Raw genomic sequence first — 27,292 nt, 5'->3', positions numbered from 1 at the left:
AATCTGCGAAAATGTTGGAAATCGCAAAAAGTTAGATATGTCATTGGTTTCGCTTTAATAACTTCTTTTAGTGCAGTTTTGTGTACAAAGCAAAGTAACCAAGGTTGTAGAGGATTTAATTTTCTTCAAGATTCATACAAAATATTTGCAATTACTCCCTATGCATGTCAAGAAATGTTGCATTAACAATTTTAGCGAAAGTGGACTCGATACTGAAAATACCGTCCTTAGTCAAAAATAGTATTTATAAATGTAATATCGTCTTTAATCCACTATGTAGGCAATATATGCATGTAGATCATGAGACTCATGTAGTTTCTAAGGAATAAGCATTTTTGAAAAAGAAAACCACAAATTTTCCAACTTTCAGATATATTTATATTTCAACAAAATACAGCTTAAAAATAAATATTAAGTTTTATTTTAGTGAGACGTATAAATTTTTGAGTTAAAATTTCATCAGTTTCTGTTGTTTTTGCTCGGATGTGGTTGATGTATACTATACACCACTTCAACCAGTAGGCAATTAATTAGCTAACGGGCCTTCTTCCATGCTGAACTCAACCTCTGGTGCATTACCACATATTTTGAATCCACAGTGAAAATGTACAGTGTTCACCGAAGTCCTGCTTTTTTGCTGCTGCCTTTGTGGTCCCAAGTCTTTTTGTATTAGTATGAAATCATATTCAACAGTTCCTATGGAGTTGTTCCTTTATTCATTGGCACTGTAATAACCTTCTCCCAGCCCCATTTGAGTTCATCTTTTCCATACCCCATCCACATTTGAACTTGCAGGTAAGTTCTATATGAATGATATCGAACTGCATCTGTTGTTGGAGGTAGGTATGCCAAATCAAATATGGTGTTTGCAGCAGGTTTAGAAAAGAGAAGATATCACAACTCTTCTATAGAAGTATTAGAGATACCTGCATAGAGTGCCACAACGAAATTTTCAGTTGCTTGCATGATCTCTCATTCTGCAGCCTGATCTTTGAAAATAGAAACACTTTCCCTGTAGGGAGCACCACTCTCAGGTGTGATACAAAATTTAGTTCTCCCCTGTCCAGACAAAGCAGTGATGGTATCATAACCACTTATCACATGGAGAAATAGAATATTTTCCACAGTATCTTCATATTTGAAGGACATTTTGGAATAAAGCACATCTCCTATGTTATCCCTTCCAGATTTATGAAAGAACACATTTTCTGGTGCTAAAGCTGTTACTGAAAGTAAAAGATCAATTTCTTCTCCAATAACAACAACAGAATCATGTTCATAAGACAAGGAAATGATAACTTTCACAATTAGCACATATGCACCTTCTATTTTTATTTTTTATTGTATTTATCCTGTGACATCTTCGGAAAAATGGCACCATCAAAGAGAAATTCTGTACAAGATCGTAGTATGGAATGACGAGCTCTTGCGGTGCTTTTTGTATATGTAAAAGTGTTGAAAATATTAGTTTTTCTTTTTCAGAAACGCTTATTCCCCGGAAACTTGCATGAATCTCATGCACTACATGCATACAGGATGTTTCACAATTCATGTTACACACTTCTAGAGGCTGTTGAGGGGACTTAGTAGATAAAGGTTTAATCAGGAACCCATGTCCAAAAACATCATCAAACGACACTACAGAGCATCAAGAGTTACAGGCGCTGGCATCTGCAAATGTATGTACCATTGGTTACAATTAAACTTTCCCTATTTAACACATTATAACACGTAAACTAATTACCATTTGTGTACCAAACTTGGTAGCATTAATGTCCAGAGGATGGGGCGTACGATTTCCATGCGTTGCGGCACCTCTGTCCAGTTCCAACTATGGCCACCAGATGCTGTGATCAGTCACCGTGATTCATAGTCTCACACACCTGACTAGTGACAGTGCACTTGTTGAGGTGTTGATATGAGCTTGGACAAAAGGAGCAGGGCATTATTGGTGAAGTTATGTTATCAAAACAACAGTAATGCTGCAGCTGCATGTCGAGAATATTGCCAGGTGAAAGGATTATGGAAGGGTCCTCTTTCTGCATCTGCTGTGCAGAGCATGATGAAGAAGTTCGAATCAGCTGGAGAACTGGGCATCACTCTGGGAAGAGGCCGTCGACCAGTTGCACCTCACGTGGGTGATGAAATCACTGTTGCTGTGGCGAATAACTCTGCGTGCAATTCCCAATCGTCAGGCAGTGCTCGTGCTGTGTCACAACAGTTGAACTTCCCATGCTCCACTGTACAGAAGGTGCTTCGAACCATTCTCAAATGGTATCCGTACAAGATCCGTATCATAGAGCAACTTGCAGCACAGGACGCACAACAATGTGTTGACTTTGCTCTCCACTTTCTTGCAAGGATTGAAGTTGATGAGAGGTGGCCCTGGACCATCCTATGGACAGACGAAGCTCATTTGTCTCTTGACGGGTGAGGTGTGGGGATCTTCACCTCCAGTCATTGTGCATGAGGTTCCTCCCCCCCCAGGGGGTTTGCCACTCTTTGATGGGTTCGTTCTTGACTACCACAGGGCCCTAGCCTTTGCAGCATCTTTTCCCTTCCGTTCTGCTTGTCTATTCTTTTGCTATTCTTGTTCGCCTCCCTTGGGGATCATGTCGGGGTGTTATAGGGAATGTTCTGCATTGTCCGTTGCTGACACAAGAACAATCTCACCACTGTTTTTTGTTCCCTTTTCCTTCCTTTGTTTCCCTTTTCCTCTCATTCCTCCGCTTCAGCATTTGAGGTTTCTCTCTTTCTTCTTCCTCCCTGTGCACTCCTGAAAACCGGCCCCACGCATCTGACGTGTAACAGATGACCGGGTGATGCATAATTCCTAGCCACAGGTCTACAGGTATGGTTCGCACATACCCCTGGTACAGGCCAGGCTCAAGGAGGGGTGATTGCCTGAGCTGCTACCTTCCCAAATTGCTGATTGGTCCCTGTGTCATGTGTTCAGGAAGTGTGACCTGAGGGCGAACAGTCACCTAAGGCGGGTGCGCCCCCTTGTGAAGGGGGCTCCCAGTTGGAAGAAGTGCGCTATCGCAGACACTGGCAATCGTTGGGGATTTTCTCACAGTGAGCCAATCATCTTCACAGTCAACATCTACGAAACTGAAACGGAATGAGGCTAACAATTCAAAGACCCTTCCAGATGCACCACAGTTGCTTATGGTCTCACATACTGAAGATAGTCAGTCCTTCACAATGGTAAATCCTTTAATATTCAGAAATGTGTTGATTCCATTGCCAGACCTGTGAAATCCTGCTCTCATTTATGGAATGGCACTTTGTTTTTGGAGACTACCTCTAACTCTCAAGCACAACAACTGCTTTCCGCCTCGCTTCTTCACGGCTATCCTGTTCGTGTCGAGTCCCGTAGAACCCTGAATTCTTCCAGTGGTGTCATTTACACTAGGCTGCTTGACGGTCTGACTGAGGCCGAAATCCAATCTTACCTCTCTGATTAGGGTGTCATTGCAGTCCATTGGAAAAAGTAGATTCCTCCTTAGTGCTCACCTGCACTCTTTTTCTCACCTTTGGTAGAGTGGTGCTTTCATCCAAAATTAAAGCAGGCCATGAAATTATCACAGTTCAACCGTATATTCCGAAACTGATGTGCTGCTACCAGTGTCATTGTTTCAACCACACTAGAACGTCTTGTCGACACCCAGCCAAATGTGTAACCTGTGGTAGACACACGAGAGATATTGTCCGTCTCCTCCTCTCTGCCATACCGACTGCAATGTCAGCCGTGCCGCCTCCCCTCAGGATTGTCCCGTGTATCTTGATGAGCGGGCTGTCCAGGAGATCCAGGTAAAGGAAAATGTGTCATACCCAGTCGCTCACAAGCTATTGGCTAGTCACAAACCCTGCGTTCTTCTGTCTGGCATGTGTCCTTCTGCTCCACAAAGGACACGGCCATGAAGTCATGCGACCTCACATTCAGCTCTTGAGGTTGTGAAATTGCCCAGTGTCAAGGTAGCATCACCAACCCCCCATCCAGCTGTGCAACAAGCCATAAAACCCTCACCTCAAGGGGCGAAGCCACCAACTACACAACCAGTTGGCCAGAAAGGACAGTAGTAGTACTCCCGTGAAGACTTCCTACGTCCCTCCAGCCAAACAACACCTGAGTTTTCCTCTGTTAACCAGAAAGTCTTGAAGAAGTCCACCAAGGCAAACGGTCTTCTCCTTCACCGACTCGAAGGTACTCTTTGATGGTGTTGCCACACGATACCTTAGCCCAGCTGGCCTCCATGTTGCAGGACTCCACAGATCAACAGCACAAGCAAGCCGATGCTTCTGTGGACCTCAGGGAGCAGGAGCCTCCTGCTTCTGTGCCCTGTAGCAGCGAGTCTTCACAGGCTGTCACTTGACAGCTGCCTAGGTGACACCCCCTTCATTTCTTTATCATCATGACTGTCCTCCAATGGAACGTTCGTGGCCTTCGGCCCCACAAAGAGGATTTACGGCTGCTTTCAGCATTGCGGCGTCCCCTTGTACTCTGCCTTCAGGAAACAAAATTGCGTCCTCATGACCACTTTGAGCTTTCACATTTCTTCCTGGTTTGTTTTGACCTCCCCCCTGAGGTTGCCATTCTATTCGTGGGGGCATCATCCTGCTCATACGTTATGACATTCATAATCAACCCATCTCCCCGCTACCCATCTTCCAACTGTTGCAGTTCGCTTTTCCTTCCTCACCTAACTTTTCCCCTCTGTACCATTTATGTCACTCCATCATTTGATGTCACCAGCGCAGACTTCCTTCAGCTTATTAGGCAGCTGCCTCCCCCATTTCTGCTACTTGGTGATTTTAATACACATAATCCCCTTTGTGGTTCTACCAGAGCCGGGTGCCCTCATGGCTGATCTTAATCAACTCAACCTTTTCTGCCTTAACACTGGAGCACCCACATTCTTTTCCGACTCCTCACACACCTATTCCCATTTAGGCCTATCCTTCTGCACGGCCTAGCTTGCCCATTGTCTTCAGTGGTCCGTTCTTTCTGACACCTTCTCAAACGACCATTTCCCGCGTGCTATCTGTTTGCTGACTCCTACCCCACCTCGTTGCTCACCCAAATGGCAGCTTACTAAGGCTGATTGGCAGCTGTACTCCTCCCTGGCAACCTTCGAGGATCAGGATTTCCCCAGTTGTGATGACCAGGTGGAATATATCACAAAATGTATCCTTACTGCTGCAGAACGTTCCATTCCACACTCTTCCTCTTTACCACGCTGTGTTCCAGTCCCTTCAGTCCCTTGGTGGACTGAGGTATGCCGTGACGCAATTCGCGCATGGAGATGTGCTCTCCGTGTTTTAACCGTCATCCTATGATGGCAAACTGGATTCATTATGTGTGCAAAGTTTCATCACGTTCTTCGGAATAGCAAAAAAAGCTAGCAAGAGTTCATTCACTAGGTGCTTTCCTTTCTTCTTCTTCCTTTTTCCATTTGCCAGTTTCTGTCTGGACTGTAGTAGACGATGTCATCATGGACCCTTCTGCTATCTCCAACACCTTGGGCTACCATTTTGCAGAAATTTCAACTTCTTCCCACTATCATCCTCCATTGGAAACGAGCGAAGGAGGCTCAGGTGCTACCCTTCTCTTTTCAGGATCGTGAGTGCTTCAGTGCCGCCTTTACTATGAGGGAGCTAGACCATGCTCTCAGTTCATCCCTATCTTCCGCCCCAGGGCTGGACGCTGTCCACGTTCGGATGTAGCCGCACCTTTCTCTTTTGGGCAAGCACTTTCTGGTTAATATGTACAACCACATCTGGGCAGAAGGCACATTTCCCGGACGTTGGTGTGAAGCTACCGTCTTACCCAGACCTAAGCCCGATAAGGACAAAAACTTTCCTTGTAGCTACTGCCCCATTTCTCTCACCAGCTGTGTTTGCAATGTGATGGAACATATTATTCACGCTCAGCTGGTGTGGCAGTTTGAGTCTCACAGTTTACTAACGACTGCACAGGGTGTATTTCGAATGCACCGTTCTGCAGTTGAACATTTTGTTACTTTGTCCACCCGTATGGTGAATGGTTTTCTGTGTAAATCCCAGACTCTGACTTTGTTTTTCGATTTGGAGAAGGCCTACGACACCTGCTGGAGAACTGGTATCCTCCGTACTCTTTGCACGTGGGGTTTTCGTATCCGCCTGCCCTGTATCCTTCGGAATTTTTTAAAAGACCACCAAGTTTTAAAGAGGTGTGTGGGTTCTGCTGTGTTGGACACCTTTATCCAGGAAAATTGTGTGCCTCGGGGTTCCACCTTGAGCATCGTCCTCTTTGCTATCGCCATTAAGCCTATAGTGGCATGTCTCCCATTGGGCATCTCCAGCTCTCTTTTTGTTGACGATTTTGCTATCTATTGCAGTTCTCCATGGACATATCTCACTGAGTGGCATCTCCATCGATGTTTTGATCATCTTTATTCCTGGAGCAGCAACAATGGCTTTCGCTTTTCCTCTGACAAAACTGTCTGTATGAATTTCAGGCGGCACAATTAGTTTTATCCACCATCTTCACATCTTGGGTCTGTTGCCCTTCTGTTCGTTGAAACTATGAAATTCCTGAGGCTCATGCTCGATAGGAAACTCTCTTGGTCCTCCCATGTGTCTTAACTAACAGCCCGCTGTATGCGGTCCCTCAATACCCTATGTGTCCTCAATGGTACTTCCTGGGGTGCTGATCGAGCCACCATCCTCCATTTGTACTGGTCCATTGTCCATTCGAAACTAGACTATGGGTGCTTTGTTTATGTGTCTGTACGTCTATCCCTCTTATGCCGTCTGAACACTATCCACCATCGTGGCATCCATTTGGCCACTGGCACCTTTTACACTAGCCCAGCTGAGAGTCTGTATGGTGAAGCTGTTGAACTACCACTGACTCTGTGACTTTCTCCTCAGCCATTTGTCTGCCATGCGTGGCCACCCATCCTACGCCTCCTTCTTCAAAGATTCCTTTGATCACCAGTTTGGGGTGTGTCGCTCTTCACAGTTACCTCCTGGAGTCCGCTTTCAGCACTTGCTCCGGTGGCTTAATTTCACACTACCTCCAACTTTCCCTGTGGGTGTGAACACTTCACCACCTTGGCCTCGTGAAGTGCCTTCATTCACTTTCTAAGGACACTACTCCAGCCTCGGTCTATTGCCTTTAGTTTCACGACCTTCAGATGGAATTTCGTGATAGTACCTTTGTATACACTGATGGCTCTCGAACTGACCGTGGTGTCAGGTTTGCCTTCGTCATTGGCGCCCATGTCTTTCAATATCAGCTTCCAGTACACTGCTCAGTATTTTCAACTGAGCTCTTCGTCCTGTATCTGGCCACAGAGTACATACGGGGACACAGACTTTTCAGTTGTGTCCTATGCTCAAACTCTCTCAGCGTCCTTCAAAGTCTATGTGTGCTGTACACTGCCCATCCCTTAGTGCAACTGGTTCAGGAAAACTTAACTTGCTCACTCTTGGTGGAGCCACTGTGATGTTTATGTGGGTTCCTGGTTATGTCATTCTGCCAGGAAATGAGGCTGCTGATGATGCTGCAGCCTGATGAGGCTTCAGTCCTTGTACCTCAGCCCGCTAGTTCCTATATTCCCTCCAATGATCTGTGTTGCCGTCTGTCAGGAGGTGGTGTCCCTTTGGCGTCGCCACTGGTCCTCCCTTCAAGGGAATAAACTCTGGGTTATTAAGCCTCTCTCAGTGGCTTGGACGACCTTCTCCCAGCTCTCTCGCCAGGAGGAGGTCATTTTAACTAGGTTGCGTATTGGGCACTGACTTTCTAGCCATAGTCATTTGATAATTGTGGCTTCCCCATCACTTTGTCGACATTGCGCCCAAGTTTTAACTGTCTGCCACTTTCTTATGGAATACCCATTTTTTTACTGTTTGTTTTCCGTCTGAGGTATCAGCCGTTTTAGAAAATGATGCGCGGGCTGTCGACTGCGTTTTACTTTTTATTTGTCAAAGCAATATGGCGAAGGCCATTTAATTTTTCGTTTTGTACCTCCGTTTCTGTGTGGTGTCTTTTGTAGCCCTTTCTCCGCATCTCTGTTTTTAGCTGTCTCTTCTTACGTCAATTGGGATTGATACACAGTCGTTTTTTAACTCTTCTCTGTCTTCGTGATCTATAGTTTTGACTTGGGCACATATGACCCCAGTTGTTTTTGCGCCCTAAAACAAAACAAACAAACTAACATGAAGTTCCTCTGTATGGTGAATGTGTCACCATATGGTGTGGCTTCATGGCTACGTTCTTCATTGGCCCATTCTTTTTTGAACCGATTGGAGGTAAAGGACCAAAGACGTGCAGAGTGACTGGCCCACATTACTGCAATATGCTTTGCCAGCATGTCATGCCCGCACTGCAGGAGAGAGACACGTTGAACTCCACAGTTCTCATGCAACATGGGGCCCACCACACATCACCCCTGAAGTTCACCTGCTTCTCCGAAACACATTTGGAAATGATCGAATTATCAGCCAGTCATTTCCAAATGGTTGGCTGGCATGATCACCTGATCTCACTCCCTGTGGTTTCTGGTTGTGGGACTACCTGAAGGACAGGGTTTACCAGGGGAACATTCACGTTTGTGCTGGTGTGAAGTGCAACATATCAAGAGAGGTAGCCAACATACCTATGGACATGCTTCGTTCCACTGTACAGAATGCAATCCTGTGCTTTCAGACTCTTCTGGACACAGATGGGTGCCGTATTTAGCCCCTTTTGTACCAGTGATGGTACCGGTATGTAATGGTATCATGTACCATAGCAACAAATTAAAAGTGTTTCAATTGAATTGATTCTGCATTATTTCTCTTCCCCATGTGCTTGACAGTAATGGTACCAAGTTTGGTACTCGTACAGTCATTAGTTTCCTTGGTATAACATGTTATTTAATTAGTTTCCCTGTTATAACTTGTTAAATAGGGAAAGTTTAATTATGACCATCTGGTATATACAGGGTGTTTCCCTCTTTATGTTACAGACTTTCTAGAATGATGGAAAAGGATGAATGTATTAATGTGAGGTAAGGGTCCCTGTATTGGAAAAGAATGAGTTAGAAGTTCTGATACCGCTGACAGTGGGATACGTGTACTGTGACTGTTTTACTAAGATTGTGTGCTAAGCAACTTTCAGAGGTGGTAGTATTGACCATACCACGAAAAAAAGTCTAGTGCATATGGGCTCTAAAATGCGTACCTGAGGAGCCATGAACAGTTGCCCATCTCCGCTCCTGTGAAACACATCTCTTCTGTTGGAACAAATTCTTGTAGCTTTTAAGGTGTGCATGTTAGAACCCATGTGTACTTGACATTTTTTTTGTGTTACGGTCCATACTACCACCTGTGAAATTTGCAAGTTGCCTAGCCTACGATCTCAGCGACAACAGTATCAGTACACGTATTCCACTGTCAGAGACAACAGAGCGCTTTTCGCTTATAACTTTCAACTCACTCATTTCGGTACAGCAATCGTTATCTCAAATTGATACATTTATCCTTCTCCATCATTCTAGAAAGTTCATAAAATCATCGTGGAATAGACACACACATTTACAGGTGCTGACATCTACAACTTTAACCCTTGAGTGGGTGCGCCGTTTTTCATAGCACGAGTGGGTGCGGCACACTTTGTACACGTGAAAAGAATAGGTTTCCTTATGTTACCAAGGTAAGCCATGTATGATCAGGATCACAGTTTAATCTTAGTTTATTTAAACAAGGAGAAAATAAACTTACATAATATGAGCTAAACTACTGTTTTATTGAACAATAATGAATTAAATTTTCACTATAACTCTCTTTTGCCAAGGACAGATGTTATAGAGACAGTAATGACGCATTCGCAGCATTAAGCAGTGCACTTGCATCAGATCTCGTTCAGCTGCTTATTCGATCAATAGTTATGTCATAGACAACGGCCTCAATGTGGGATTATGTTACTAGTTTGTAACTGAGGTCATTTTTTTGAACTGATCATAAATTTTTTCTCGTCTAGCTTGCTTTTTGTTTTATATTACTGCTGCTCACTTGGACGTACGACAACACAATTTATCGCTGTGTTACCTGAAGCAATAGGTATAGGTTTGCAGTTGTGAAACAAAAGAAGAACCACGCAAAATCATTTTATTTTTGGTTGGCGCACTTTATACACAGGTGCGCCTGCTCGAGGGTTAACACTCTGTAGCATCAGTGGATGACATACTAAGTCCCATCGGCAAACTCTAGAAATATTCATGAATTGTGAAACAACCTGTATATTGCATGTATATTGGGTTAAAGATAGAATTACTTTCATGAACACAATTTTTGAGCGAGGATGGTATTTTCAGTTTCTCTTCCACTTTCGCTAAGCTTGTTAATGTGGTACTTCTCGACATGTAATTACAAATATTTTGTATGAATCTTGAAGCAAATTAAATCTTCTACAACACTGGTTATTGTACATTAGAAACAAAACTGCACTATCTAAGTTTTTGTAATTTCTTGACTTTTTGGAGATATTCGCAGCCTCATATCTCAGTAGCTGTTCCGAATTTTCCAGCATGTTATATATGAAAAAATTGATAATGTCATATTTTCGCCTGCTGAGGAAAAACTGAAAAAGCGCCATTTCTTAGCAGGTTTTTTAGATGATGGGTAAACGTACAAGGGGGAGAAGGTCTATAACTTGGATGTTTCACGAGAGGAGTAGTACTTACATCATACCTGAAAAACAAAAGTAGTCCACCTTTTGCAACCCAGAAGAGGTTGCACATGAACTACCAAGTTTATATTGTTGCCAGTGTCACCAAAAAATTATGTTATAGCCTTTAACAAATGTTTTGATATTCTACTTCACTTTGTATTTTATGTTGCTTACTGTTTTCTTTCCGTATTTGGCAATGAATGAGGAGACTATTTCTGGTCCATGATGAAGTTTGATTACGACCCTCACAACACCAGAAGGAATTGGTGATTTCTCTGACCATATGCAGGAGCACAGGACAGAGATGTAGGCTGCCAGCTTCGTGTGGGAGGGGGGTAGGGTTTCTTCCCTCTTTCTCCTCCTCTGCCGTCGAGTGGTCTCAGTTCTCGTTTGTTTAAACGAAGCAAACTGCTCTGATATAGTGTCAGCTCTGTAGTATTTAAAGCACGTGTCATAAAGATATTTATGTTTATGTGATTATAATAAATTATTATTCTGTTATAGAGAACATACGGGAGATGGTGGAATTTGGCTCCATCTAGATTAGTTCCATATATGCGGCAGTCTGTCCGCAGAATAACTAGTCAAGATTATATAGGTAATGTACTTACTGATACTATTTACTCAGAAGAGCAACCATACATGGAAAGGCAAAAAAATTCTGACCTTAAGATTTCTTCATATGACAGAACACAGAAACTAGGGTATAGAGGAAGAGAGAGTTTTAAAAGGAATGGACATTAAAGGCTAGTAGAATGCTTCTTCATATGAGGCAGCAGATTGAGAAGGTCTTCTCAATTTCATGAATTACATTGTCTTCTTTCACAGTGTGTCATACTGCTGGTCCATTTTGGTGTGAGCTCATTAATTCAGTGTACAGTTCTCTCTCTTTGTAAATCTTGGAATTCTTTTGCCTTTCTATGCATAGTTGTCACAATATGGTCAAATTTCTAAATTTTGTTATGTCTTGTAGAAATTCCTTGTATTTCCTATTATAGATGTGATGTATTGACAGAAAATCCAGTTGGGAACATAAATATTGTGTACTACTGCTTCAGTCTCTCATTTTGCGGGAATCTTTCAGAATGTTTTGACCATGAAGTCTCTAAGAAAATAACTGAATTTCCACAAGTACATTTCTTATAACTTCTCTTCCAAACAGTGGGAGCACATGCTGTGGGATAGAATGCTTGAAAATTCCTGTTTTTTTGTGTGTAACATGTCCTGTACTTAAGTATTTGAAAGGCAGCTTGTTTCATTTATTCAAAGGTAGATTATAAAATGCCCCATCAAGAACATAAGCACTAATCTGAACGATAAGAACAAGAACAAAACAACAGTGATCCCTTTTGTATGTGTCTTCCTCGATGATTACGGACAGTTTCTCTCTCAGGAAAATGCAGCAGCAATGTTTCGTTATCTCCTGCTAAAACAATTCTGGCGACTGCTGTGAACCAAAAATTGCCACGAATTCCCTTACAGATAAAATGAAAATTACTGCATCAATACAGCACTCTGTGGTTCAGCAAGTGGTTATTTCTGTAGAATAATGATAACTTATGTAGATTTATTAAGGATGACTTATGTAGAAGACTCCTTACTATCCATACTTGTGCTGTCAGCAACACTTTAGTATTTGAACTTGTAAAAATTCTCTGTCATCACATCTGTATGCACTCATTTAATAGAGAAGGTATTACACTGTGGACAGGCATGTAGAAAAGTCCAATCAGTAGGTGAGCTTTCTTTTGCTTTGGTGCACGGAATGAAATACACTCACTTAAATCTCAACTCAGTAAGGACAGTAACCACAACCATGATGGGAGGAAACAAGTCTGCAAGGAAGATCCGTACAAGGCTGTAACACGAAGCCAAGAATTGTCAGTGAAACTTGTGCATACACAGTCAAGAAGGATACAACCAAAATCAAGATCTGATAACACTCTTATCTACAGATATGATCCAGCAGCCGATACAGAGTGTAAACACAGAAGTGCTGGAGGAAAGCTGTGTCGGCCACTATATGCCAGAGTAAGTCATGTGATTCATCCATGTGACCATGTCCCTGGGGAATTGTCTTGTCAGCCTGTGTTTCTCATAGCCCCCTCAGTGGTCTCCAGATTGTCAAACAGTTTTTTCCCTGCACCCTTCTTTGTTGTTTATCTGTTGCTCTTTTTGGTGATTAATGATATGTATTCATGGATATACATACCAACCTGTGAAGATACACTCCACTGAAAAGATAAATTGGAATGTGCCTGAGAAAACAGGAATATTTGAACATTTTACTTTGAGCTTTGGTAATTGAAATTTTCTTCTTCCTTTGTGAAATGAGGTGGAGAGGAAAAGTTTAAATTTTTATCTGTTACATACATTCCACATAATTTGAGCATTGCACATAATTTTAGCATTGTACATAATTTTTAATAACCACTTCCTATCAGTAGTCGACAAGTTACTTCAAAATTGTGTTGGTACAGGTAAGTATATAGAAATTTTAAAAGCTGATGATCCAGTTATGTCACATGCTGCTAAAGTGAGATTAAAATAGTTGTTAGTAAAACCATTTTATAAAAAGAAGGAAATGAGTAATGGAGACGTAAATGGACAATTTCCTAACTTCCAGTCTTCTTGGAGACTTCCTAAGAACTCATTGTACAAGAGTAGTAATTCTGTCAGTGCAGACAAGTACTTGTCATTCTTGCAGTTTGACTTCAGGATTGGAGCATCAACAGAAAATACAATTTGTTCTTTTCTGTGTGGGCTCTTGCAGTGCAAAACTGTTGTTTGTTCCCCAGCCCGTAGGTATGTTCGATGCAGTTCTCCATTCCAAATGGCTCTGAGCACTATGGGACTCAACATCTGTGGTCATCAGTCCCCTAGAACTTAGAACTACTTAAACCTAACTAACCTAAGGACATCACACACATCCAAGCCCGAGGCAGGATTCGAACCTGCGACCGTAGCAGTCGCGCGGTTCCGGACTGAGCGCCTAGAACCGTCTCCATTCCACTTGTCAACTGTGTTATTTGTTTCAATAATTCTGCTGCAACTTACATCGCAGACATTTTGCTGTATATCCTCACTTCTACATCTGTCCCTGCAATTCTTTCATTCTACTATTTCTTCAACACCAGTTTTCAACAATGACTCATCTCATAATACGTCCCCAACCATTTGTCTCTTCGGCACATTATGTTCTCTATTAGGCATTTTTTCCTCCTTGGCTAATTGCTGAACATCATCATTCCTTACATGAAATGTCCATCTGATGACTGTTTTGATTTATGTCAAAGATATACCTGAAGATAATATATAAGTACATTAACACTGAAAGTCCATGCATAAGTAAAACGCCCAAATGTGATATAGCCATACTGTTATGACATGGATTTGATGTGATCACTCACATTCAGAAATTCAAATCAGGAAGAGTAGCAAAGAATAGTAAGTATTAAACATCCATTACAGTGAAATTCATTGCTCACCAGTATTATCCATGCTTCAGTCATCAACATAATATATGCTTGAAATTCTCTATGAAGTTCCTATGTTTAAAATGTGTTTGTTCATTAAGAACACACTCTGGCTTTTTACAAGAAGCAGTGTAAATTTCAATTTATTAAAAAATATTCATTAGTCTGCCTTTATTTTAGCCAATGTAGAACTTAGTGTGGTCATTATTAGTTGCAGCATGTTTGCTACAGTGTAAATGTACACTAAATTATGATTTATTATTTTCACTGGTATTCAGATTTTCTCTTAATCTTTATTTGTTTGTGCTCTATAGAATTTATTACAGTCACTGCAGTTAATCTTGTAGTTGGATTGTCTGAGATGATGTATTTTTTGTGCATCATGATGAAATATTTTGTCAAATTGACTGTTGAAGTGTTGTTATTGTTTATTGCCTCAATGGATTTCTTTCTATACCTATTCTTAACGGCTACTGCAGTCAGTATATTCAGTCCTTTGTTAATTTCATTGCTGTCTAACACAAAATTGATTACCCTACCAACCACAAACTGAAAAAGGCTCTCTAACGTGAATGTGGTTGACATGAATTACTGTGGATGACTATCAGTTGCTGATAGTATATAGTAAACACTATTATCTGCAACATGAGTGGACATTCACTATCAGTATACTTACGTATTTTCATTGAGTATGTCTTTGACATAAATAAAAAAGCTAGCTGTGACTGTAATTTGTATGTTGATGTAACCCATACTTTATTTGAATTTGTCTAAAAAATGTCTTCCTGCTTAGCTGAGTGGTAACATTCTCGCCTCCCATGCAAGCAGACCTGAGTTCGATTCCCGGCCAGGTTGGAGATTTTCTCTGCTCGTAAACTGGGTGTTGTATTGTCCTCATCATCAGTTCATCCTCATCACCAGCACGCAAGTTGCCCAATGTGGTAATGAATGAAATAAGATTTGCACTTGGCGGCCGAACTTCCCCAGATGGGGCCTCCCGCTCAACGATGCCATACACTCATTCCCATTATTATTATTATTATTTTAAATGGGTGCTAACTTTGCCTATGTGTGGGTCGTCATATGTTTTACTGTCTTCTTTATCATATTTGATACAGAGCATAATAATGCTGGAATGTGGCTCTGCCTGTAGGCTGACAAATTGATTTGAATGTCACATCTCGGGCAAAGTGGAGGATAATACACTACTGGCCATTAAAATTGCTACACCATGAAGACGACACGCTACAGACATGAAATTTAACCAGCAGGAAGAAGATGCTGTGATATGCAAATGATTAGCTTTTCAGAGCATTTACACAAGGTTGCTGCCGGTGGCGACACCTACGACGTGCTGACATGAGGAAAGTTTCCAACCGATTTCTCATACACAAACAGCAGTTGACCGGTGTTGCCTGGTGAAACGTTGTGGTGATGCCTCGTGTAAGGAGGAGAAATGCGTACCATCACGTTTCTGACTTTGATAAAGGTCAGATTGTAGCCTATCGCTATTGCGGTATATCGTATCGCGACATTGCTGCTTGTGTTGGTCGAGTTCCAATGACTGTTAGCAGAATTTGGAATCGGTGGGTTCAGGAGGGTAACACGGAACACCGTGCTGGATCCCAACGGCCTCATATCGCTAGCAGTTGAGATGACAAGCATCTTATCCGCATGGCTGTAACGGATCGTGCAGCCAAGTCTCGATCCCTGAGTCAACAGACGGGGACGTTTGCAAGTCAACAACCACCTGCACACACAGTTCGACGACATTTGCAGCAGCATGGACTATCAGGTTGGAGACCATGGCTGTGGTTACCCAAGACGCTGCATCACAGACAGGAGTGCCTGTGATGGTGTACTTAGCGACGAACCTGGGTGCACGAATGGCAAAACGTCATTTTTTCGGATGAATCCAGGTTCTGTTTACAGCATCATGATGGTCGCATCCGTGTTTGGCGACATCGTGGTGAACGCACATTGGAAGCATGTATTCGTCATCACCATACTGGCGTATCACCGGGAGTGATGGTATAGGGTGCCATTGGGTACACGTCTCGGTCACCTCTTGTTCGCATTGATGGCACTTTGAACAGTGGACGTTACATTTCAGATGTGTTACGACCCATGGTTCTACCCTTCATTCGATCCTGGCGAAACCCTACATTTCAGCAGGATAATGCACGACCGCATGTTGCAGGTCCTGTACGGGCCTTTACGGATACAGAAAATGTTCGACTGCTGCCCTGGCCAACATATTCTCCACCAATTGAAAACGTGTGGTCTATGGTGGCCGAGCAACTGGCTTGTCACAATACGTCAGTCACTACTCTGTGGTATTGTGTTGAAGCTGCATGGGTAGCAGTACCTGTACACGCCATCCAAGCTCTGTTTGACTCAATGCCCAGACGTATCAAGGCCATTATTAAGGCCAGAGGTGGTTGTTCTGGGTACTGATTTCTCGGGATATATGCACCCAAATTGCGTGAAAATGTAATTACATGTCAGTTCTGGTATAATATATTTGTCCAATGAATACCCGTTTATCACCTGCATTTCTTCCTGGTGTAGCAATTTTACTGGCCAGTAGTGTATAATAATATGTCAGTCGTAAGTAATAGGAGGAAGTATTGGAACTATTGTTTGCTGTCTTTTACGAGAGCCTGGAAAGTATTTCTGAGATCAGCCAGAAAGCGATGCGGAACATACTGACCATAGCTCCCAGTCTGCAAGTCCACTTTCTTGTCCAGCCCACTGAAAGAAATGTTTCTGTTCTCTATTTGCTCTGTGGGATCAGGACTATGACTGCAAATGAAGATGTTGAGTTCTAATTGATAGGTATATTTTTTGATGTTTCACACGCAAAACATTGTAATATTAATTATGTTAATGCTAATAATAAATCTCTGTATGATAAACAGCACTATGAGCAGTTCAGAGACGACACTCTGTGGTAAGTTCCTATTAAATTGTCTTTTGCCCTGACTTCTGATAATCAAAATAATTGCACGCCACAAAAGTGGAAAATAATTGTCACCACTTGCCACATGGATTTGTTAACCTTATGGGTGGCACACTAACAGTTAGTTCTGTGAAATCTAAGTGATCCAGGATGGTGGACAGTCCTCTCGAGTCCACTTCCTATTTAAGCCAAAACATTAGTTTAGTTGCAGTCTGTCTGTGACGTCATCTGAGGCAGCGTGTACTGTGGCATTTGACTGATGTGAATCGTATGGTGGCTGGGTGCGAAGTGAAGTCTAGTGTTCCCTCTCAGGCTGTATTTATATACTGGCGCAGCGGACGGCCAAGGGAACACGTGCTGTCATCTGCTGTATGCCCATGATAGCAGCCTCTAAACGGCTGCTTTCTTGGACACACAATATTTTATAACAGTGTCATGAATCAATTTAGAATCTTCGTATTTTTGTTAGGTACGTAGTGAAATTGGTTAAAATCACTGAAAAAGTTTTAGCTCACTGCAGTTAAACTTTGCCGTCTAGAATTTTGAGAACAAAACTGACAGTAGGATATGATGTCTGAACTACAAGTTTAAGAGACCTTGTATTTGTTATTATTTACATCCAGGTCTTGAAACTTGGCATAGCTCTATTATTTAATAGATTTCATCACATGCTGTAACCAAACCTTTCTAGCATTATTATAACAGATACTTAATCTACCACAATTAAGGACATTTTTGTTCCAAATTTAGTTTTCAGCAGATTACTCGAAAACTATTTGAGGTAGCTCAATGGGTTACATAGTTATTATTTTTGTGTTGAACTGAAGCTTCATGCAAATTTTCATATTTCTATGTCTAGTATTTAACGCCTTCAATTTTTCTTAATAACGTTGATTCTGTTCAAAATATTGCTTTAATCGCATTTTGACTTGTACCAGTTAATTTTGACGTACATCTGTACATTCTGACCAATTTTTGGTTTCCTAGCTTTATTATCTAGCACCACTTTTTTTTTTTCTTAAAATGATGTATGTAGGAAAAATACTTATCTGATCAATGTGAGATTTGACAGTTCAAACATTAAAATACTAAAACACATGCTGGCAAGGTTTGGAAAACCAAATTTAACTTTTAATTCTATTCTTAAATTACGGTGAATAATAGTGTGCTATGAACAGCTGCATTGTGGTGACGTGGCGCTACTAGCAGTGAGTCCTGGCACACTGGCTCGCCTCTGTATATCTCAAATGATATAGTGCTTGTTTCACCACAACCGGTACAGTGATGTGCTCCAAATGACCAATGATGACCATTCAGCTTCTCTAGAAAGGAATGATAATTAATCGAAACCCTCAGCTGCCAACAGGTGTTGTTGATATACCTCAATGGGGACACCTGAAAATGGGTGCCCCGCTCGAACCTGGGATCTCCTGCTTACATGTGACAGATGCTCTATCCATCTGAGCCACCGAGGGCACAACAGTATAGCGTGACTGCAGGCTGCAGGGACTAATCCCTTGCACGCTTCTTGTGAGACCCACATTCTCAACTGCAGATGACGATTGATCACAGGGGGCACTAAGCCTAAGCAAACTAAATATGTACATCTAACCGAGCACATAACTCAAATATGGCTCTGTGGTGTTCCCTCTGAATTCTTTGAAATCTATATCTGAGTCAGCTTTCACAAATCACACATTAAAACCAGTTCCCCAGTCTACATGTTCTGTAATTGCAACTCATATGGATGAAAAGCGAAAAGTGGGAGTGGGGGGGAGGGGGCGTTTGTATTCACCTGTCACACTGCAGTGATGAAACTGTGTGCTGACCAGCAACATTGCCCAATGACACCAGCTACTTCTGACACCAGTTGTTGTGGTGCGAGAATGGTCAGTTGGCCATTGACACTTTTAAGTGCCAGGATTCTGAGTCAGGGTGAGCAGGGCTTTGAGTGCGAAGAACCAGTTCCTCGGCAGTCGTGGAATGCCAGGCAGGAAGGCAGCTCCAGGAGAGTACAGTGTCAGCGGCTTTGCAGAGCTTGGCTGCACTAAGTGTTTCTCTGGCAGCAAGGCTCGCATGCATCGGTCAGCCAGCAGCTCTGGTGGGAGGTCAGCCATGAGATGTGCCCAGGCATGGAATGCCAACCTAGGGCCTCTTGGAGATGCCAAGGAGCCAGTTGATGACTGCTTGTAGGAGACGACAGTTGGATGGTACCTGTACAGACACCAGCAAAATCAAGACTAGGAGTAGCTTATAGACCAGCAACTAGCAAAGGCAGTGATCTCCTAAACAAGTCACCATTTTGTTTAATTAAAAGGCCCAATCTAATTTTAGATACGACAAAACCTCTCATAATGTTCTTAGCTGTGTGTTGTATTATCATTATGATTTTACTGTACTACAAAATAAATATTCTGATTTGTTCAAGCAGGCAAATACCTATGGTTGCTCCGTTATTCTTCAACACACGGTCTCCCAAGTTCTGCATCTCAAATATGTATAGCAAATATGATGTGGAACTGTACACTATCCAAAAAGCATTTGAAAAAATTAGAAGTTGTCTTGGCAGAAAGTTCTAATCTGCTTTGACTCTCTGGGTACCCTGCAGTCAGTAATGGAAGTATATCTTCCGAAGAGAATGATTCAGAAAATTAAAGGCACTTGACTGAATATTCAGAATTAAGGAAGGAAGTATCTTTTTGTTGGATGCCAGGGACTGTGGAAATTAGGTTTAGTGATATAGTACACACAGCAGCTGAAGACACCTTTATAACACAGTGCAAAATAATCCCATCCACCTACATGCTCTTATCTCATTTACAAGAACAAAAATTAAGTCCGTGAGGGGAAGGGCGGCAAGTAATGAAAAAGATGCTGTGCCTAAAAAGTCCAATATGTGACTATGCGCATCGTACACTGTAGAAAAGTCTCTAACTAGGACTGGTTTTCACATATGTGGCTGTGCGCAATGTGGTATTTGGTCTTTCATAAAGAGAAACACTTTATATCGATTTTGTATTGTTAGAGACAGCAAATAATTGTTAGTCATAGAATAGCAGACTATAATAATGATTTGTTAATGTCTTTTATCTTAGTAGTGTACTGTTTTGTTACTGACACCCTGAGTTTATCATACAATTGATAGACATTATTGACTAGCTATTTTGAAATCTTTTGTGCAGATTTAGAATTCGAGCAAGCAGTGTATCCTGTTGAGGTAAAAGTTTATGAAACTTATAATCCTGGATCACTCGTACGAATCTGGGCAGCTGACAGCAATGAAGCATGGACACTTTTGTGGGAAGGCTTGCCTCAAAGGGTTGGCCCTGTGGCCAGAATATTTTCCCCAAGGATTAGGAGCATTTCTTTTCCAACTAGGTAAGAACATCGTACTTAATATAATGTAAAGACTTTTATAATTGAAATCAAACAATGATGTCTTTTATTTGTGATTTGCTTATCCTTTTTTCCAGAGTTTTGCGACTGGAATTCCATCACTTACATTTGGATTATTATACCGAGTTGGATGCAGTATTATTAGTTGGAATGAAGGAACTTTCTTCCTCATTCAATAAATCTAATAGTACATCTGAAATTAATGGAAAACAAGTCAGCCGGCTTCTATCTCAGATAAAAGAACTGAATATTCACAACATTCCAAATCAGGTTAGTTTCTCTAGACAATGTATTAATATATAGGTCACAATCATCATCACTGGCCATTTGACATCCATGGTTGGATAAAGGCTTGTTCAGCTATATGTATCAGTTTTGCTCCCTAATATGTAAAACCAATCCATACATCATCCCCCTTCAAACTGTATGACTGTATTAGATGACACAGTGCCCCTGGTGAAATGTGAGCATGTGCTCTACATTAAGATAGCTTATAAGCTTATTTTTCACAGTTAGTTGTGTGCTTTATGTCTTGTTTCGTGCAGAGCCATGAAGGATTGAGTTTTTTTTTATTTTTTTATTACTTGCAGACTAACATACCAAATAATATCACCCAGTTTCTAAGTGATGACTATCGTAGAATTGTGTATCGCACGACAAGAACTAGACCATTGCCAGAACCACCAAAAGATAGTCCAGCACCTGTCAGTGACGTAACAATAGAAGCTCTACCGGTGAGTACTGCTGTTTCTACTAACCAGTGTTTCAAGTTTTCAATTTATTTGATAACAGTCATACCAAAATTTGAATCTGAAAATGGAGTCATATTGTCATTCATGTGTTCCATATTTGCAAGAACAAAGCAATTCAGAAACATTGCACATGATGTTGACTAAATTTTTTTTTTTTAAATTCTTCCTCTGAAATGATTTCTGTCATTTAAGCAGACTAATTCTTTCCTCTATTTGTTTGTGAATATGATTATCTGTTTATCATTATCTGACTTTACACTTTTGCTAAGTTTATATTAACACAGTTCCACAATAAGATTACAATCATAAGTGTTTTCAGTTCAGAGTCTATTCATCATAGACATCATTTGACCAACATTGTGTTCGCGACGTGTCATGAATGCTATGTTCACCTACTACAGAGTGTATAGAATCTTTAGATTGCCTGTACATGGCCAAAACCAGTTGGGGTTGTAATTGTTTCATGTGATGTCAGTCGCTCTTCTCCATGGTGTTAATCAAACAGTGCTCATGTGAGTTGAGTTCTATCTTAAGTTATTTGTGTAATCAATCTCTTATCAGCAGAACTTTTCCAAACTATATGCTGAAATTAAGCCTCTTTACAAGAAGGGGGATAAAGAGATACCATCCAGCTATCGACCAATTTCACTTTTGCCGGTTTTCTCAAAAATATTTGAAAAGGCTGTGTTCAGGTGTCTCATTAAGCATCTGACTGCAAATAATATATCGTCCAAGTTACAGTTTGGGTTTCTTAATGGTTCTGATGTAGAGAAATCAATTTACACTTACAGTGAGAATGTACTTAATTCATTACATAATAAATTAGAGGCTACTGGCATTTTCTGTGACCTGTCAAAAGCCTTTGACTGTGTGAACTGCAGCATTCTCTTATGTAAGTTAGAATATTATGTTGTCACCAGCTGTGCTGTGAAATGGTTTGAGTCGTATTTGACTAACAGGAAACAAAGGGTGTCATTGCGAAATACTTGTGCAGTAAGCAATCAGTCTGCATCTGACTGGGAATTAATTACATACGGTGTTCCTCCAGGGTTCCATCATGGGTCCATTGCCCTTTCTTGTGTACATTAATGACCTCTCATCTATTATATTGTCAGATGCTAAGTTTGTTTAGTTTGCAAATGATATAAACATTGCAGTAAGTAGCAAGTCGAGTGCAGATTTAGAAATAGCTGCTAATCAAATTTTCATCGACATTACTAAATGGTTTAAAGCTAATTCATTGTGATTAAACTTTGAAAAGATGCAGTATATGCAGTTCAGAGCCTGTAAGAGATTTCCTTCCAGCATGTGTATAGCATATGAAGATTTGCAGATTGAAGAGGTTGACAGTTAAATTTCTGGGGTTACAACTCAATAAAAAATTCAGTTGGGAAGGAATTGAAGGATTGAAGAGGTTGACAGTTAAATTTCTGGGATTACAACTCAATAACAAATCAGTTGGGAAGGACATACCACAGAATTGCTTAAGCGCCTAAACAAGTCTGTAACTGCAGTGAGAATGATGTCAGATGTAGGAGATATAACTATAAAAATCTTGCGTACTTCGCTTACTTTCATTCTATTATGTCATTTGTGGTATGAATCCAAGAACATCATGTAGAAACCTGTTCAAGGAACGTTGTATTCTAACCAATGCTTCTCAGTACAGGGTGTACATAAAGTCCGGGAACACTTTCAGTTATTTATTGCACAAAAACCAAACATTGTACAGATGTCATACATATCTCATTTTGAAGAGAAACCCTGAAAGTGTTTTTTTTTCCTCCATGTATACCACCACAGCATAGTTTGGTAATTTGCCGATAGTCAGCACTAGTCGCAAACATGGCGAGCTCAGGTGCGGAGCTAGTTTTCTGTGTGTTGGAGTTCGACAAACACACCAGATCTCATTCTGTGTGACTTTTTTCTGTGGGAACACTTTAAAGATCTGGTATATGTACTGCCTCTACCACGTGATGTAGCAGAGCTCCAGGAGAGAATATGGGAAGTGACTGCCACAGTTGACTATGCCATACAGGGACGGGTATGGCAAGATGGCAAGAATTCGATTACCATATTGACGTCTGTAGAGTCACTCATGGTTTGCATATCGAATGTTTTTTTTTATTTTTTTTAATTTTTTTTTTTTTTAACCTTTCAGAATTTCTCTTCAAAATGCAATATGTATGGCATCTGTACAATGTTTAGTTCTTGTGCAGTAAATAATTGAAAGTGTTCTCGGACTTAATGTACACCCTGTATATTTATTCCTCAATTAAATTTGTTGTATGTAATATATCTCTATTTCCAACTAATATCTCAATGCGTAGTATCAATACTAGGAATAAGAACATTCTACATAAAGACCTAAAATAACTTACCTTGGTCCAAAAAGGGATCCAATATTCAGGAATACACATTTTCAAGAAATTGCCAGCTACCATTAAGAACTCGGTTTCAGATGAAGCACGGTTTAAACAGAGTTTGAAAGACTTTTTGATAAGCAACTCCTTCTACTCTATGGATGAATATCTTAACAGAGACTGTTGGACTAGCTTAAGTAAAAATGTCTATTAGATTTCAGTTTTGACAGCACTTGGTCACAGCAGTCAAGATTGGGTATTCTGTGTATGATAAATTTATTAAAAATGCATAACAATGTTTCATTCTGACAGCATATTAATTCTGTAAATATTAGCAGTTCTAGTTTACTAATGTGTTCACCTATTGTAACAATCTCCTGAAAAATGTGGAGGGTAGTAAGTATTATATTAAAATGTTTTTTACATTATATTTTGTGACATGTTCCACACCCACGAGAATCATCACATTTTTTGGATCTGTGGAACGAAAACTGCATCTAATCTAATCGTAGATAGAATGTCTTTTCTCCAAAGGTATAATAAAGATCGGCAATTTTGCTTTCATGTTTTTGCTGAAATAAAACTAAAGTTAACTTGGTGCTTCAAAATACGTATATTCCATTGTTTACCCGAAGGGTGAGAGAGGAGGTGGCGGATTAATATGTTACATTTTTATTGTATGTTTCTTTTATTTTCAGGATGAAACTGTCCTTAAAATATTGGGTTACTTAGATCTCAAATCCTTACGGAAATGTTCATTAGTTAACAAACATTTTTATGCTTTGGCAACAGATAGTCTGCTTTACACAGAATTAAACTTAAAGGTAAGTTAAATAAGAGTGGATGTTTTCATTGTAAATTTTGATTTTATTGTAAAATATTGTGTGTTTAAAACTGTTATTTTCAAAAAACAGTACTTGATTGTTGTTCCATTTGATTTTAATTTCCGCATTTGTCATTTATTATGAAATTTTCTTGCTTTCACGTTTCACAGTTATCAACTGCACATAATTAGTATGACTTGTTAATTGAATTCTAATTTAATAACTTCCTTGATGTAATGTATTGCATTGTTTTATCTTTCATGGCTCACTTTTTAGTTAAATTGGTATTCATATTTTATTTGTTTTATGTCCTATCTGCATTTTATAATGTTCTCATCCCTATCTTCAAAGCACACTGACCATCAGTGTGTTGTTGAAGTACACTGACAGGTAGTTCCTGGAACAATAAGATTTTCTCATCCTACAGTTGCACAAGAGTAAGATGGAAAGATCTTGACCCAGTGCAGAGACAACATTCGTGTCAGTGATTTCTTTGTTTTGGTTATGTTGGTACATTACCGAAATGTAGCAAATTCACCTTTGGTTAGTGAAGAGCTATAAGTGGAGACAGGAAAAATTCAATTTATTTTTTTCCGAATTGAGTGTTATTTTTTCCCCAATTTCATTATTATTGTGTGATGACTTATTTTTCAATTAAGTTCTATATTTTTGTTGTATTATATTGTTTTTCCGTGTTATTTTGTAAATGAAATTATACCTATCAACTATGTTAAGTTATTGACATAACACATCTCATTTATCTCCATTGTTAAAAAGAAGAAACCTTTATTTTAACTCCATTAATCAAATCAGTTAAGGAACAATTAAGTCTGCAACTAAACAATTTCGAAGGTTTTTCAAAAGGAAGTGTTGTCATAACTTCCAAGTTCTCTTTGAGACATGCTATCGAACCATCAACACTTCACAATAATTTGAGAACTGCCAGTTGGAGATCATATTTGAACACTAGAAATTTGACAATGTCCATATTTTCTGCTGGCATGGGAAATTCCTTTTTCACTAAATTCTGAAGGTATTTCTCCCTCCTCAAAATATCTACATTGCAGAGACCTACCATGCTGGATATACATAACAGGCTCTTTGCCGTGTTGTCATTAATAGAGATTATCATCATCCTATGGTTGAAACAAGAAATAGGGACTGTGAACACAGGCTTACATGAATATGTGGCAATAAGTTGCAGTTTAGTTTGAATAAGCAACCCAGTATGGTTCAATGTTTCCTTCAACTCTGCTTGAAGTACTTGTATTCATGTTTGCCAAAGTTTGCTAGTTTCATCACTGAATACAATAGAACTTAAATTTTGAGTTCTCTGATTTTATGATTTTTGCAATTCTACGCCATAAATTCATAGCCCCTGTGAAAAACCCGTGAGATCAACACTAAAAATTCCCCCATTTTACATTTCTTCCTAGTGAGGTTACCTCATTTCTATGTTCTTACTTGATATCTCACTCGACTTCGTCCTGTTTTCTTCCTGTCCACATTTGATGTGACTAAACGAGTTATAAGTGGCACAAAAGACGGATGGTTCACACCCTGGGTAATGGTGGAGTTACGAAAATATTTTAGGCCATTGTGGAGAGGGGAGACATGAGAGAGGCAATGCTGACGTAATCCCTGATTGATGTTGTCAACACAACTTGCAACATTTAGTTTCTTCGCACAATTATGACAAGACTTCTGCTAGATTGGAACAGTAATGGAAAAACAAGACAGTTGATGCAAGTGTTCCAGACCGAGCCAGTACGTGATGAAGTGGCCAAGCCACCACCTTTTCTTGTGTCACTTATAACTCCATTCCCCCCCACCCCCAGTGCACTCTTATTTAGCAACAGTATCAATCATCGACCTTTTAAATCAAACACTGAGTCTTGAAGGATATGCTCGGTCATAATTGAGGAAACATTGGCCATATGTAGCTAGTGAACTCATATTGGCTGTTGACTTGTTAAGTCACCTAATATCCAATGCAGCCACCACACCATGCTAATGTGTGGAGAGGGGGAGTGGTCCTTCAATGACAGGATTCAGGTAGGGGAGAAAGCATTTTGTCACATGCTGAAAATGTACTTTTCATGCAGATGATGTGCTATGACAGAGATGTTAGCAAAAGTGTGATATGCGGAAGAACATTTCCTGCTGCCAATTTTGTATCTGCACAAGTGTGAGAATGCCACAAAACTGTTCTGCCATCTCAAATGTCATTCCTCTAGGTGACAGTGAATGCTAGATTCCAAAACTGGGGAGCTGGATCCTGGAAGAGGAAATATGTGGTGTGCAAGTGAGCCTAAAGTGGGCCAGAGAGTCCGAACATCATGTAAAGACTGGCATAGAAAAGTAGAACATGATCAATGCAAATGACTGAAACAAGGTGCATGTGGCACAAAGTACACAGCATAATGTGAAAGTCAGGTCCATGTAACTCAGTGTGAAAATAGGAAGTACCTGGCCCTGCTGGTTCCCACCTTCAAGTAAACACTTTTGTCAGCATTTCTGCCCTTACAACACTCTGCACACACTGTCCGTTATAGCTGTTCATATGATACTTGTGCCAGCTCATCTGTGTCCATGGGTATGTCTGCTAGTGGGGATACTAAAGAACTCTAGCAAGTTTTCATTGCCTTTTGCTTGTGCCCGTCAAAGACTTGACACTTCTGCTGTTCGATAAGTGTCCTCCTTTACTCCTAAATTGTGAATTTGAAAGATGTTGCAGAGTGAAAGAGAAAGATTCCACCTTTGCTGAACATGGTCTGAATCAGTATCATTCTTGCGATGTTGAATATAATGTTTTCCACA

At 40.5% G+C, this 27,292-nt stretch overlaps 1 protein-coding gene across 1 annotated transcript in view; it reads left to right on the top strand.

Annotated features, from left to right (window-relative positions):
- The window catches only part of LOC126176940 (F-box/LRR-repeat protein 4), a 173,084-nt gene that overhangs the window by 40,251 nt on the left and 105,541 nt on the right, over nt 1-27,292 (top strand). The window contains exons 2-6 of the mRNA XM_049924139.1: nt 11,204-11,297; nt 20,320-20,515; nt 20,611-20,803; nt 21,124-21,267; nt 24,347-24,472. Of these exons, the coding sequence (XP_049780096.1) occupies nt 11,204-11,297; nt 20,320-20,515; nt 20,611-20,803; nt 21,124-21,267; nt 24,347-24,472 (753 nt within the window). The remainder of the gene's footprint in view (nt 1-11,203; nt 11,298-20,319; nt 20,516-20,610; nt 20,804-21,123; nt 21,268-24,346; nt 24,473-27,292) is intronic.

Source organism: Schistocerca cancellata, chromosome 3 (genome assembly GCF_023864275.1).
Source record: "Schistocerca cancellata isolate TAMUIC-IGC-003103 chromosome 3, iqSchCanc2.1, whole genome shotgun sequence".
Taxonomy (NCBI): Eukaryota; Metazoa; Arthropoda; class Insecta; order Orthoptera; family Acrididae; genus Schistocerca; species Schistocerca cancellata.
This window is presented reverse-complemented; position numbering and strand designations above follow the sequence as displayed.